General features: G+C 37.7%; 1 protein-coding gene across 5 annotated transcripts in view; it reads left to right on the top strand.

Annotated features, from left to right (window-relative positions):
- The window catches only part of edar (ectodysplasin A receptor), a 35054-nt gene that overhangs the window by 15038 nt on the left and 5909 nt on the right, over nucleotides 1-14107 (top strand). For 2 of the 5 annotated variants that reach the window (XM_078939002.1, XM_078939003.1), the window contains exons 4-8: nucleotides 1050-1231; nucleotides 6377-6462; nucleotides 10329-10406; nucleotides 10533-10658; nucleotides 10741-10815. In XM_078939002.1, coding sequence (XP_078795128.1) covers nucleotides 1050-1231; nucleotides 6377-6462; nucleotides 10329-10406; nucleotides 10533-10658; nucleotides 10741-10815 — 547 coding nt within the window. 5 annotated transcript variants of the gene reach the window in all.

Below are 14107 nucleotides of genomic sequence, written 5' to 3'. Positions count from 1 at the left end.
GACTAATCGCACAGGTGATTTGGTCGAGATTATAATTCCGAATGGGCTGGGGACCAGCGCAGGGACCAGCACTATGTAGCCCATATTGCCCAAGGACCTTTAACCAACAAAGCCATCCATGCGCTTCCTGAGCATGATTTATAGAATGTGTACTTACTTAAAAAAAGGTAACTAAAAAATTTAAAAAAATATATAAAAAAAACTATAACTAAAAAAAAAAACTTCCACTCTCCCTGCCTCATCATAATACTGTACAAATTCACAGAGGAGACACATTTGCTTTGAAAAGGAGGAGGTTTTCAATCAACCAAAACTTGTTAAAGGTGCTGAACAGAAGCAAAGTCTCAGTGAGTCAGTGTTCATAAGATCAAGGCACGCTTTAGCTCAAAGTGACATGATCCTACTGATATCTCAGAGCACTTTTCCATCAAATAATCGCACTGCGACTTGCGGACGTGAAACAGAAGGGGGGTATTGCATTTCTTAAAGGTTTAGTCTACTGTAGCCCAAAGGGAAAAGACACAGGCCTGTTTAATAGTCAGATGAAAGCGCAAAGGGAAATTAAAGATGAAAGAGCAAAAGAGTGTGTTTTTTTGTATATGTGAGCATGTGTGTATACTTGTGTGGCCCGCTCGGCCTCCCCACTGAGAGGAAGCGCCATGTGGAGAAGATCGATGCTAGAAAACAGAATGATGAGTTGGTCATCTTAAACACTACCAGGCATGGAGAGCTATACACACACGCGCACGCACGCACGCACACACACACACTCAGCACACACAAAGACCCTCTGTGACCAATCAGATTTCTCTTGTGTCATCTCAGAAGAGTAATGCCAGATTTTTGCAAAGGACATTTTCTAGAAACAGATGTGTGTTTTTGACTGTGTACGGTGCATGTTTTTGAATTTGTGTGCCCACATCATAGTGCCGAATCCTGTCATTAATCTAAAAAAAAACACATTAAAAATGACTTTAGAATTAGTTCTTCTCTATTAAGTTTAGTGTTATTATTTCCATTCATTTTTTGGATTCATGTGTGTTTTACAGTCCTGTGGACACGGTATGAAAGACGAAGGCTTTGCCTGTGTGCCATGCCCCCAGGGAAAATACTCCAAAGGGAAGTATGAGATATGCAGACGCCATAAAGACTGCAATGCTCTCTACAAAGCTACAGTACGTGAACCTGGAACGGCTGAAAAAGATGCAGAGTGTGGACCCTGTTTGCCTGGGTAAGAAACTCAAGGGCAAATGGTGTTTTTTTCCCAATATTAATGAGCTTTTAATAACAATTGAAGCATTACTGCATACTTATGCTTTAATGTTTTGGTCTACCTACAAAAATAAATTAAAGAAAAGGGACCTAAAATTACAAGAATTATTAAATTGTCTGTTTTTCTGGACGATAAATAATCCACATAACTTTCCTATAAAAAACAGCTCATTCCTGCGTAACAAGAGAGATTTTCATCAGAAGTTCAATTGAAGATATTTGTTTTAACAAACTATTGTAAAAACTAACAAAAGTACTTTCTTCTTAAGGATTAAACATGGCTTTTTACAACGACTTTGTTTTTTTTTTAAGAAAAATGTAAAAGGCTTACATTTGCTTGTAAATCATTCTAGCAAAGACAAGATGGGAGGGTTGTAATTATTGGTCAGGCCAACAATGACTTATTCATTTCATATTTTGGGGAGGACTGCTATGTCTTTTTTTGTTTCATGTTTTACTTTCAAAAATGATAAATAAAAAACAATGGAAAATTGCCTGTAGCCAAAATGTTGCCCCCAAAATCTGTTTTAGGTAGAAAAATCTCCTATTTCTATTCTTGACCAGAGGATCTTTGCAAAAACTGTTTGCAAACGTTTTGTAGTTCTTAAAATCCTTGAGGTGCTTTACTTTGATCTCTTGAAAACTTTACTTTAGAATACTGGTAATTATTATGAGACTGTTTTACCCTGTTCCTTAATAAGAAGCAGAAAACCGTACACACATACATGAGCCATCTCAATTGGAAATGCAAGGGATGTATTAAGGCAAAATTCACAATAGATAAGAGGTGCAAAGCCCAACATTTTAAGTTTTTAAAAATGCATATCATGATTTAGCATGCAATGAATTGCACCTGTCGTAACAATGCATATATATACCGTACTGTATGTATAGTTTAGAATTCTGCAGTTTACGAAGATGTTCTGACATCTTTTACACACGTTTTCAAAGACACAAGCTTAGATGCAGGTAAATTAGGTGATTGCATTGAAGACTTAGCTGTTGGTCAGACTGTATCTGGTTAAGATGGCCAACAATGTTCTGACAGGTGTGATCAAAGATGCGCTGCAGGCATCAGTCAGGTTTCTCAACATCTGTCTGAATGTGCAACAGTGAGGCCTTGAAGAGGAAGAAAAGAGTAGGATTGATGACGGAGAGGAGCAGGTTGTGCTCAGAAGAAATGTTTGTCATTAGAAAAATATGGCGAATAGAAATAGAATAGAAATATTTATCAAATGCCAGCCATAACCCCCTTTATGCCCCGGTTGCCTAAAAAACTTGTAATTTTAATCTTAAGATAGGCAGACCTCATGTGGTTAAATAATTGAGGAGCACATGACACAAAAATAAATAAATATTCGAGGAATTTAATTTTTCAAAAACTTACATAAAAACATATAACACGTCTTGTATTTTAAATTCCTTCAGGTTCACAAACCTTGCATGTAACAGCTTTGATCTTCTCTTTAAATCTGTGTATTAAAGAGAGAGGTATATCTTTGCCAATGGGGATTTAAAATCAACTACATTTTTTCTGAATGCATCAGAGGAAAAACAGCTGTAATAGGTCTAAAAATTCTAGCCTTTGATGGTATATAAAAATTCTTTTTTTTCCTGCATGTTACTTGTTGTGTTTTGTGGCATTTTGCTGCCACCTGTAGATCACTTTAGCCCTGACAAAGCACCAGCAGGAACAGGTACCCGAGCACACATGCTTAGGGGTCCCCATAACAATAAAAGAAATGAGCCCATTCATAAACTAAATTGCTACTTAGCATTAATAGAGGCCAGACGTCCCACAGTGTCTTAAAAGCACCATGACATTACCTTTTGTTATCTAGGCCTTAGTGTTTGCATACGCTTAACATCAAAAACCACATAAAGTGTCCTGATTACATGCCTGACAGAAAGTCAGCAGCAAGATCTGCCCTGACATGCACACCATTAAAAAGAAAAATCGGGAAAAAACATGGCACCTGCCCTGATTAGATGCTTGAGGATTTCTTTCCTTTTTTTTTTTTAATGGCGTGAAAGGTTCAGTGCATACATTTTGGTAAAGTGGCATGTTTGTGCATATTTTAGGATGATGCCTAGACATCTATAGATGTCCAGTTTCAGACACATTCTTACATTCTTTTTTCCCTTAAAGTCACACTCAGGTCATCTTTTGATTCATTGCAAAGATGTTTCCAGTGGTCTTTTAATTATGATTAGGCCGTTTTTAGACAAAATATTTAAAAAACTGTCATTTTTTGAGACATTGTTTCTGCAGAGCAGCAGGAGTTCATTAGAAATTTGCCTCTGACTTGTGGGCTGAACCGTTGCTGTGAAGTAAGCCTGCCTCCTTTTCCCATCATCCCTTTACCTACACTCTGGCCTGCTAGCCTACAGCTCCTCACAATCCCAACCTAACATTCTGGGTGCAACAAAAATGACTATCAAATTCTGATCAATCCAGCCGTACTGTTTTAGCCAGATGCCAGCTCGGATAAGGAAACGAAGACGTACATGAATCTATTTCAGTGGCGGCTACTGATCTGTCAGAGAGGAGAACCTCATCTTTGGCCTACATCATAAAATTGTCTATTTATTTAAAAGTAAAAAAAATCAAGCAATTTCGCCAAGAAAATATCAAAGACATAGGTCACAGCAGTTTTTATTTCGACTGAACTTGAAAAATCCGCAATGGGACTGAGCGCGAATAGCTTCAGTGATTCCTTATAGTACAGAATTGTTGTCAGTACAAGGAGATGCAGTCTTTCGACAGACCCTCCAATCATCACCCAGAAGCTCGGAGTCCGGGCCAGCCCACTCCCCAATCACCCCCAGAGACGCTGAGCGTCCGTGGGCGGGACAGCATCGCAGCGTTTATCCAATGACCGTCTAGTTTCGAAGCGCTGAAAAAAAACGTTCAAAGCAGCCCCATTAAAGTCAATGGATGCTGGGCTTCAATAGGGAAATGCACTGTGATGCTGCGGGAATGTATGAGAAGGAAATCGAGTCAGCCGACCTGCTATATGTAACTGAACGAACTACTCTTTGAGATAAACGTTTTCTAACACATTTTTAGTCAATAAAATGTTGATACAATAGTACATATTTGACCATTAATTCTGTGACATTATAAGGGAAGCTGAGCTTCCCTTGCAGTCTTAAAGAAATTGCCACTGATCTATTTGCCTGCAAGTGAGCAGGGAACAGGAAGCTTGTGGTCCTCCCATCATATTTTCTGTCACAAATGAGCTCTTTTCAAACCACATTTTTCGTCTGCTCCAGATTCACAATGATTTGAATAAAGAAATGCTTAGAAATGCAATTTTAAGCTTAGTTTTCTATCTACATGTCATCCATCATGAGAAAAATGCCTCAAGAACATGCTAAAAATACCAAAAATTCAATTCAATTCAATTCAATTTTATTTGTATAGCCCAAAATCACAACAACAGTCGTCTCGATGGGCTTCGAAGTAAAACATGAAATCAAAAGGATCACGAATACAAAGAGTTCAATAGAAAAATACTAAAATGAACTAACAAACTGACTAAGCAATACTGGCATCCCTGCCCTTAGACCCCCCTTCGCGGTAAGGAAAAACTCCCAAAAAAACCGGATTCCGGAAAAAAACGAAGAAACCTCAGGGGTGCCCACATGAAGGAGGGATCCTCCCCCAGGACGGACAGGCGATTTACCAGAAATCTTAGAGAAGAATTAACTTATCTAAATCTACAACTACATATATAAAAGTCCAGCAGACGAGCTTCATCCAGCCGTGGTTGTGGGGACAGTCAAAGGCGCGAGTCAAGCCGGGAACCACAGCCAGGTGTAGGAGCAGGAGCAGAGGCGAGGTACTCGGTCAGGTACAGAGCAGAGACGAGCCAGAGATGAGCCAGAGGCAGGATCCACAGAAACAACATTTTCCTCTGAGTGAATCTTTAAATAATGTGATTTTTACAACAGAGGAAGACTTTGGCCATTACTTCATCGGTGTGTCATCTAGTATAGTGTATGTTCATCACAAACTTGAAGATTTAGGGAATATCTAATTGTTAGTCATAAGAAGATGCTTGACACAGATTTGAGCACTTTTCCCCTGACACATCAGTACAAAAGAAAAGTAAGGTGTGTTTCCAGCACGTGTGGTCTGAACTTGGTCAAGACCACAACAGACAAATCTTAAAAGGCAAGTGCATCCATCAAAGTGATGGTGCTGTGTCAACGCAGAAACTGTTGAGAAGATAACATGAATTAATGGCATCAAGAATACCTATGGATTTACCAAACCTAAAGCTGCCAAGAGTCTCCCAGAAGCTTGGCTAAGGGACAATTCACTAACTTGACAATAATCAAAAACACTTTGCTCATCAGTCAAAAGTTTTCAATAAAAAAGAAAAATGAAGGTTGCCTCATCTGAACCAATGCAACACCTTCACTGAAGTAAAAGGAGAGATGAAACAAGCTTAAAGTCCCTTTAGCAAAGGGCAGCTGAAACGTGTTATAACTCAAAAACAGTTCAACATCCTTTATGTGAGAGGACAAAGCGACAGACACGGATATAATAAAGGATTTCACTAGAGAAAGAACACTGAATCAAACTATTCAAGCTTGAAGCATTTACTATACCTGCAAGACTGAATATTGCATGCTGTAGGTATTCAGCATGAATTCTCTTTTTTTTACCCTTATGCCCTGAAGCCTTAGCGATCCCTTACAATTCATTTATTCACTACCTTGTTACCTCATTCTCTCTTTTCCTTGAATATCTACACATTATGACCGAGGGCGATATCTGTTCCACACTAGCGTCTGCAGAGCACCAATTAATCCATTTTCTTAAAAAGGTCACACGCTACACCTCCAGGTGCTTTTCCATACTACAGAGTATTTGTACGTATGTAGCAGCTTCAAATCCTGCACACATCTGCTACATACACTTGCTGATATTACTTACATTTAATATATCAATTTTAAAGGGTTGCTTGATCCACAATGTCTCATTTTCCTATATTCATCGCTAAAAAAAGCTGGGAATCAATTAAAATTAACTTAAATCCAGTTGCAGTCCATTGCATTGTTTTTATGAAACATCTGTTTTTGTATTTTGCAGGTATTATATGCTGGAAAACAGGGCCAGAAATCTTTATGCAATGGTTTGCCACTCCTGCCAGAATGCGCCACTTAATACCAAAGAGTGTAAGACTTTTCTTTTACTTCACTCATCTTTTACCCTTCATATTTTTTCTTTCACTGCAATGTCTTCGGGTGTGAAAACAAGGCATTTCTTATGCAAATGCTCAGAAGCAGGGAGTGTGTATTGTGGTTTCAAATTTATTGACCCTTAAAAAACAAAATCTAAATGGTTTCATGCCTTCTTAAATCTAAGAACTTTTGCTTTTTGTGCACACACAGTAAGTACACATCCTCTAAGTTTTCTGCATGTGGTCCCCTGTTTTTTTTTACAAGAAAAGACAGGAGAGATTTGTGTCTAAGTGAACGAATATAAGAGGTGACAGGTGAGCAAAAGCAGATGTTGAAAGCCTGGACTTCATATGAAGGTCAGATGCTCTGCTGAGTTCTTCAGACCCTCTGGTCAAAATCCCATCCCTGTTCATTCATTTCCTCACCCATTGATCATCGTGCGTAGCTGACACGTGGATCTACACTTTCACTTGTGAACTCTGCACTAACTATTATGCTTCTTGCTTGCAGAGTGAGCAAATAACGCAATGCTCTTCTGTAAAGGGAAATGTTGCCTCTTAAATTTTGAAATGCATCTCCAAATTGAAAGCGATAACATGATTGGTAGGTTGTTCAACCATTATGATAAATACATCTAGCAATTTCTGCCTCGTAAAATCCAGTTTTATTCATTCATTTAAAATCTAAATAGACCAAACCAACCAAAATGCCAAGTCTAATAGCAAACTGTCTTTGATTATGGTTTGGCTTTTCATGTACTTTAGAATATTTTAAAGTTTCCAAGAGACTTCTTGTGTGGTGCTGTCCAAACTATATGAATATTTGTCTGAGTTGACCATACATTTGTTTATTCCGCCAGAAGTTGTGGTTAGTGAGCTAAATTATTTAGTTTAAAAATTATTCTTTTTTAAACATAGGTTTATTGAAAACTCCAGATCTATATTTTTTTTTGAAAAAAATTAATTTTACTTTCCAAAACAAATTGTATAGGTAGTTTGTTTCAAAAGTCCAATAAAGGACATAGAACGATGTATTAAGATGTCATGACGAAACATCAAAAATATATAAAGAAATAATGTTTATAGGAAGAATAACATTTAAAACTTTGTTGTTTTAAATTTAGGAGAAAAAAATGTTAAAAAAGAATCCATAAAAAGTATTTAATAAACACAAACACATGATTTTTTTTAATGTAGTGGCGAAGCACAGATGGTATTTAAGAGCTTTAATGGACTTTTCATAGATATATATATATTTTTTTTTTGCCACCATGACTTCTAAAAAATTTCTTAAAAATTCATGTGCCATAAAAAATGTGAACTTTTGTATTCCATTAATTGTTTAAAAGATTTATTAAAACTATTTTTCATGTTTTTTTTTTTATTTAGCTGCTTATTTTTTAGAAAATATTTTGAAGTTGATGTTCGTTGAAGCCATTGCGGATCTCAAAGTAAATGCCATTTTTCTTTCCATCTGAAGTCTTCCCCGCAGAAACTCAAAATTAATCCCTCCCCTCCCGACGGTAAATTAAAAAATGAGCAGCTTAAAGCTGGGAGTTCTCCTTGTTCAGGGTGAAGGCAGGCTGACACTTGTCATGTAATCTGTAAATTACCCCAGCTACCTCCTAGCTGTGTGTATGCGATAATTAAAACTTTGGTGGATGTGAGAAGACAGATGATTAGCGTGTTTGTGCTTGTGCTGATGCTACTCTCCTGCAAATTGTGGTATGAAGCAGTATGGTCGGTCCTGCTGGGTTCCCATCTCATTTTGGGGGTGATCCTAAACTAAAGACAGTTGCTATTATAACACGTGTCCCTGTCCTAAACTGTAATTTAAGCTTTATTGTACAGATTTATAGCTCTGTAATTCTGTTAGTCGGTTTGGACCAGAGTTCCCACTGCAGTGTTCAGCCAGAATGCCAGATTAAAGACACTAAACCACACAATGCTAAACAGAATTCCTTTTCAGACTCCTGTCCTATTCAGGGGAAGTATAAACACAAGTGAATGTGTGCAGCTATATGGCACTGGTGTGTGTCTGTGTGTGGGGGTGTTTGTTTATGTGATGACACAGGGCCTTGGGATCACAGGAAGTGGCAGGGCTCATGCCATAATGGTCTATGGTTTATCAACTCTGTGAAATGAAAGACTGATTAAAAGAGCGGATTTATGAGCTGTCATGATTTCACAGCTCTATTAGGGAAGAGGAAAAGGAGTTGATGAATACTCAGAGGGAGGCACATACAGGATTAAACAGGAAACAATAGACAATTTGGAGAAATCAGAAAAGAAGGTTGTTGTTGCTTTGTAATTGTGTTGCCTCATAAACTTTTAAGTATTACTTAAGGTGGTCTGGGAAAGATCAAGTTTAAGTGCTATTAGGGCTGAGAATCTGCAGTAAAAAAAAGTTTTATTTGTAAAGTGATGTGAAGAAGCACTGTTGGATGAAATGCAAAAATAACAACAGGATTCACAAAAAAGTTGCACGTGAACTCATGACTTCTATTCCTTTCCTCAGAGCATTTTTTTCCGTTCAACTAATAAAAAAACTTTTTTGTCACTTAAATCTTCCCTGCTAATTAGGTTTTAAAGGCTTTTTTGGAGTGTTTATTTATGTCAGAATCATTGACATATGAGAACTGGACTGGGTGAGTGTGATGTCACCTATAGAAAATTACTTGATTACAGTTTCAACTAAATTAATTCAATTAGATTGCAATTTGCTTTTGCAATATGGACAGTGCCATGTCCAGGGATTGGTCCTAGTCTGGCCCATTCAACATTTCTATGGCAACTACTCTTCCCAATTAGGAGTGAGCTTGTTGGAAGTCTACACCCCCTTATACTTGAAACCAAGCTCGGAAGAATCTGTCAATCAAACATTTCAAACTACCGCCTAAATATTATTAAAAAAATGAGGATTGACAAAAATATGTTAAAAATGTAACTGAGCAAGAATGGATTTTCTGACAAGTAGAATGACATATAGTTGTTTATTTCTCAATAGAAGTCAATGGGATTTCAGCTTTTTGGGACAATCAGGTACTTTCGTTTTTGAACGCAAGAGGTGAGGGGTCACTGAGTCTAGTTCTCATATGCAGTCAATAGTCAGAACTGAGGCCAGTTTGGAGTTTGAACATGGGTTCAGGAGCACCATCCAACTTTTTCCTTCTTCTGAACATTTAGCTAGCATTGAACATAAATGATCCAATAAAATAAACAAACCGACTTACAGCCAATCATCTCAAGAGGAGAAAATGTGTTCTGTCTAACACTGTTTACAAATGACATCCTGGGGAATCTAAGATGGGAAATAATCCAGAAGGAACACTTTCAACATTTTCTCAAACTGGCTGATATGCTTTCTGTATTGGGAGCAGGATCCAGAATGTCAATGCAGACCCATGTGTGATGGAGGTCATTACAGTAGTAACACAACATCCAAGCAAGCAAGAGTTTCTTTTTTTATCAAGCTCCTAAACTCACCAGATGTGACTGGATAATCTTACTTCACAGTGTGCGCAACGCTGCATGAAAACTGGGTAAAGAACCTTTGAAACAGGAAACTAGGGTTACTTCTTTGTTTGTAGAAAAAATAGTTTTTAGACTACGTCTATAACCCGTCCAACCTGTTGTTATTTCTTTGCGCTTTAGCAGAATAAACACATTCTGCAACCCAAAATATCCTGTGTTGGAGAGTCAAGAGACTTGTGCACAAGTGCAGAAGAACAAAGTGTAGGGGGCTATTCCTCAGAACCCACCCATTTGCCTATAGCTTTTAATTGCAGCCAGAGTGAGCAAAATATTTAACTAATACATAAAGAAAATAAATATCTTGAGAACTTTGCTTATATTTTACAGGCAAGAAGACCACTGAAGCAATAATAAAACCCCCTATCAACCCTGGCAGCACAACAGTCCTCCCTCATCCAGGTAAAGGTATAAACAAAAAAGGAAATGCAGGCCTGGCTTTGCCTGTCCCCATTCATCACCATCTTGGTAATCCTTTCTTTTTCTGCTCCCTCATCCATCTAATACCTTTACTTTATGACCTACCCTTTGCAGGTTCTCCAGGACAGGGTCATCTTGCAACAGCTCTTATCATTGCCATGTCAACCATCTTCATCATGGCCATAGCCATTGTGCTCATCATCATGTTTTACATCCTGAAAGCCAAACCTAATGGCCAGGGTGAGTCATACATTCATCATGTGTGCACGGCTACTTGTTACAGTTTAGTAAGGTTTGTGCCTGATGCTGTGTTTGTTGACAGCATGTTGTTCTGGACAAGTTGTGAAAGCAGTGGAGGCTCAGACAAACAAACTGGAGGACAAGAAAGATGTCCCTGGTGAGTCAGAAACTCACAGCAGTGAATGACATGCTCAGCTTATTCTGGTTTTTCTACTCGGATACTTAAAAGTCTTTGGTGGAAGAAAAAAATCTAGTCAACTTGTTAATATTGCTATTGGCGTTGTGGATTTAAACCTTGATTGTATGTTTTGTACCCATAAATAAAAGAACATTTAAGAATATATTTAATGTAAGTAATTGCAACTCTTTACATTCTACAAGCAAAATGGATTAAAACAAGCCGCATCCTGATAAAAAACAATACATACTCCATAATAAAAACTAGAAAACTGTACTCTTAGAAGATATACCACCAATACATTATATATAAAATATAAGATGTTTTTTTCCCCCCCACAGAACTTTTATAAACTTTTACACAGACTTTTCAAATGTAACATCACACTCCTGGAAAAAAAACACACCATTTTGTTGGTGAATTCATGATAATCAATACAAGCTAATTCATTTTCATCATTATTTCACCCAATGTATTTTGGGAGACCACTGTCACAGCTAGGGAGGGGTACAAAAGCCATGAAGACATTTTACAAGCTTTTCAAGGACCTAAATAGGTGAGCACAGTAAACTTGAAACAGCAAATGCCAGTGCAATGGCAAGAAAATAAAAACTATCTTTCCCACTTGTTATTTATAAACTTGCATCACAGCCATTGAGAAACCTAAGACGGATAGCTCAATTGGTTAAGTACAGGACTGCCACATGGTCTCCCTCTGCTAGCCCCCATTGCAGATAATAAACAGGGTTGTGTCAGGAAGGGCATCCGGCGTAAAAATCTCTGTCAGACCACCTGTAAATCATTGGAAATACACTTCGGCGACCCCTGAAGAGACATGCCGAAATGTCAACAAGTCACTCAAAATTCAATGTTTTTTTTAATATATATACTCATACCATATTACACTAATACAATACAAAGTACTAATGTTGTCCAGTGCTTGTGAGGGTTTTTTCTAGGTACTCTATCTTATTCTCACTGTTCAAAAACCCTCTTCATTGGTTATTTGGTGACTTTATATCATCCCTTAGATGTGAATGTGAGTTTGTGTGGGATTCTGACTCAGAATGGCCTTGCCATGGACTGGCTAACTGTTTAACTTTGCCCAACAGTGGCTGGGTAGGCTATAACAACCCTGTGACCCTGAACAAAAATAGGCAGGTATAGAAAATGGATGGATGAACTCTGTGAAGCATAATTGTCTGTAATTTTGTTAATATTTGCAGAAAGACCACCCAAGTTTTTTTTTTTTTTTCATCAGATGACTAAGGATGTGTTCAAAACTACATCAAAGTACTCATAAAACAGTATACGTTAAGGTACTTTAAAGCTTAAATAGATAAAGCAAATGTATATCATGTCTACTTAATGCTGCTTCAGAGTTCATTCATACGTGTTTTCATGTAACTCACTAACTGCCTATTTTTTTGAGCTACACACGGTAATAGACAGCTTACAACCTAAATCCATGGCTTTCCTAGAATGCTTTGGGGCTAAGCTGGTAGCGATTTTTCTTTTTAATTAAAGCTACAAGCTGCATTTTGTAGCCATTTAAGAATCAGCTATTTGGCAGTGAAAAAAAGAATCATGTTTTTGGAACAAAATCTTTTCTTGAGCATTGAGGCTTATGGGACACATTTAAAATCCAATATAAAACAAACGTAGTGCTCAGTGAGGCTTTGTGCATTGTCAAACTAGCTATTCACCTATTTGATCTTATAGAATTTCAACAAAAAGTTAATGTTGGCTTCAGGTGTCTGTCAAATACTGTAAACGAAACTGGGTGATTCACAGTAGAATCTATGAAGATGCATGTGCGTGCTTGTACTTTCACGTACGTCTGTGTGTGTGTGTGTGTGTGTGTGTGTGCATAAGAGGTCTGACAGACTTGCAGATTGATGAGTGCATCATGCAGGAATGTGACATTTTCAAAGCTAAAGCCATACGTTGCTTTGGGCGTCATTTCTTCTTACTGTGATGCACTTTAAAATTTTCTCCAGACCAAAATGCACTGTGAACAGGATGACACACACACAGAAGCTAAATATTGCAATTTTGGCCATTGAGAATTTGGGACTGCTGAAATACAACAGCAGAAAGCATATGACTGAATGAATCTAGTGTTATTAGGATATGATGTCTGGATTTGAGTTATAACGTTGAGTTCTTGTTATTGTCTTTGTAATGGCTGGCTGGTTTCAAATGTTCTTTGGATGTCTATGTGAAAGAAAAAGTGCATTGCTTGGAGCTCTACTGGAGCCAGCTGACACTAATGCAGACGATGAGCTAACAGTGCAAGGAGATTAGAGATACTTGAACTCTTTCCCTCTTGTGTATACTCAAACATACATGTTGAAACAGCTAATCTTTTTATTGTGCACAAATTTTTCTATCTAAATTAACTAAATAACTGTATGTATTCTCCAGCCTTAGCTTTTTAAATTTAAATGGTAAGTGTTGTATACTAGTGTGTTATACCTTTTTTGAGGCCCAAAGCGGTTTACAGTCACGATCCCATTCACCCATGCACATACATTGAAACACTGATGGCGGCTTTGCTGCCGAACACTGGCACCAACCTGTAACCACCATGATCAATGTTGATTATAATGTCTTGCCCAAGGACACTTCTACACATGGGCAGGCGGGACAGGAACCGAACCTGTGATCTTCTGATCAGAGGTCGACCCCTCTACCTCTGCACCATGGCCGTCCAAACATGGCTAAAAAAATAAACCAACAGAGAAATACAGAGGAAATTAAGAAATGAAGAACTTTGGCTTTAACAAAACCCTTTCATTTCTTATTGCCATGTGGAAAAGTGAGATTAAAAGAAAGTAGAAGACATTAAGTGTGCCTGTGTATTTTTTCAGAAGAAGAACCAAATCAATAATTGGTTTATAAATTTTATAACAATAAAATTGTAAAAATTACTTAATGACACAAATGGATCAAAAGTGGATGAATTACAACTAACAATCAGGTTTACATTCACAGAACTCACTACACTTCAAGGCTCTGTGCCAGAGTTCAAGTAATTACTGACATTTTTAAGGTCTTACTCCAATTATCTTTTGATCTATTTTAAAAGCATTCCCAGGGGTCTTTTAAGTGTTACCATGCCTTTTTAGCCAACATAAAAAACCTGTGTCGTTTTCTAAGACATAGTTCCTGCAGAGCGGCAGAGGTTTATTAGAAATTTACGGCGCAGTTTAAGTCTGCCACTGGGCTGTAAGCTTTCTCACTATCTTAAAGCGCCTCACTACCCCAA

The sequence above is a fragment of the Oryzias latipes genome, chromosome 21, assembly GCF_053564925.1.
Source record: "Oryzias latipes strain Hd-rR chromosome 21, Olatipes_Hd-rR_3.1".
In the NCBI taxonomy this organism is placed as follows: Eukaryota; Metazoa; Chordata; class Actinopteri; order Beloniformes; family Adrianichthyidae; genus Oryzias; species Oryzias latipes.
The sequence above is the reverse complement of the archived record's forward strand: the minus strand, read 5'-3'. Positions and strand labels throughout refer to the sequence as shown.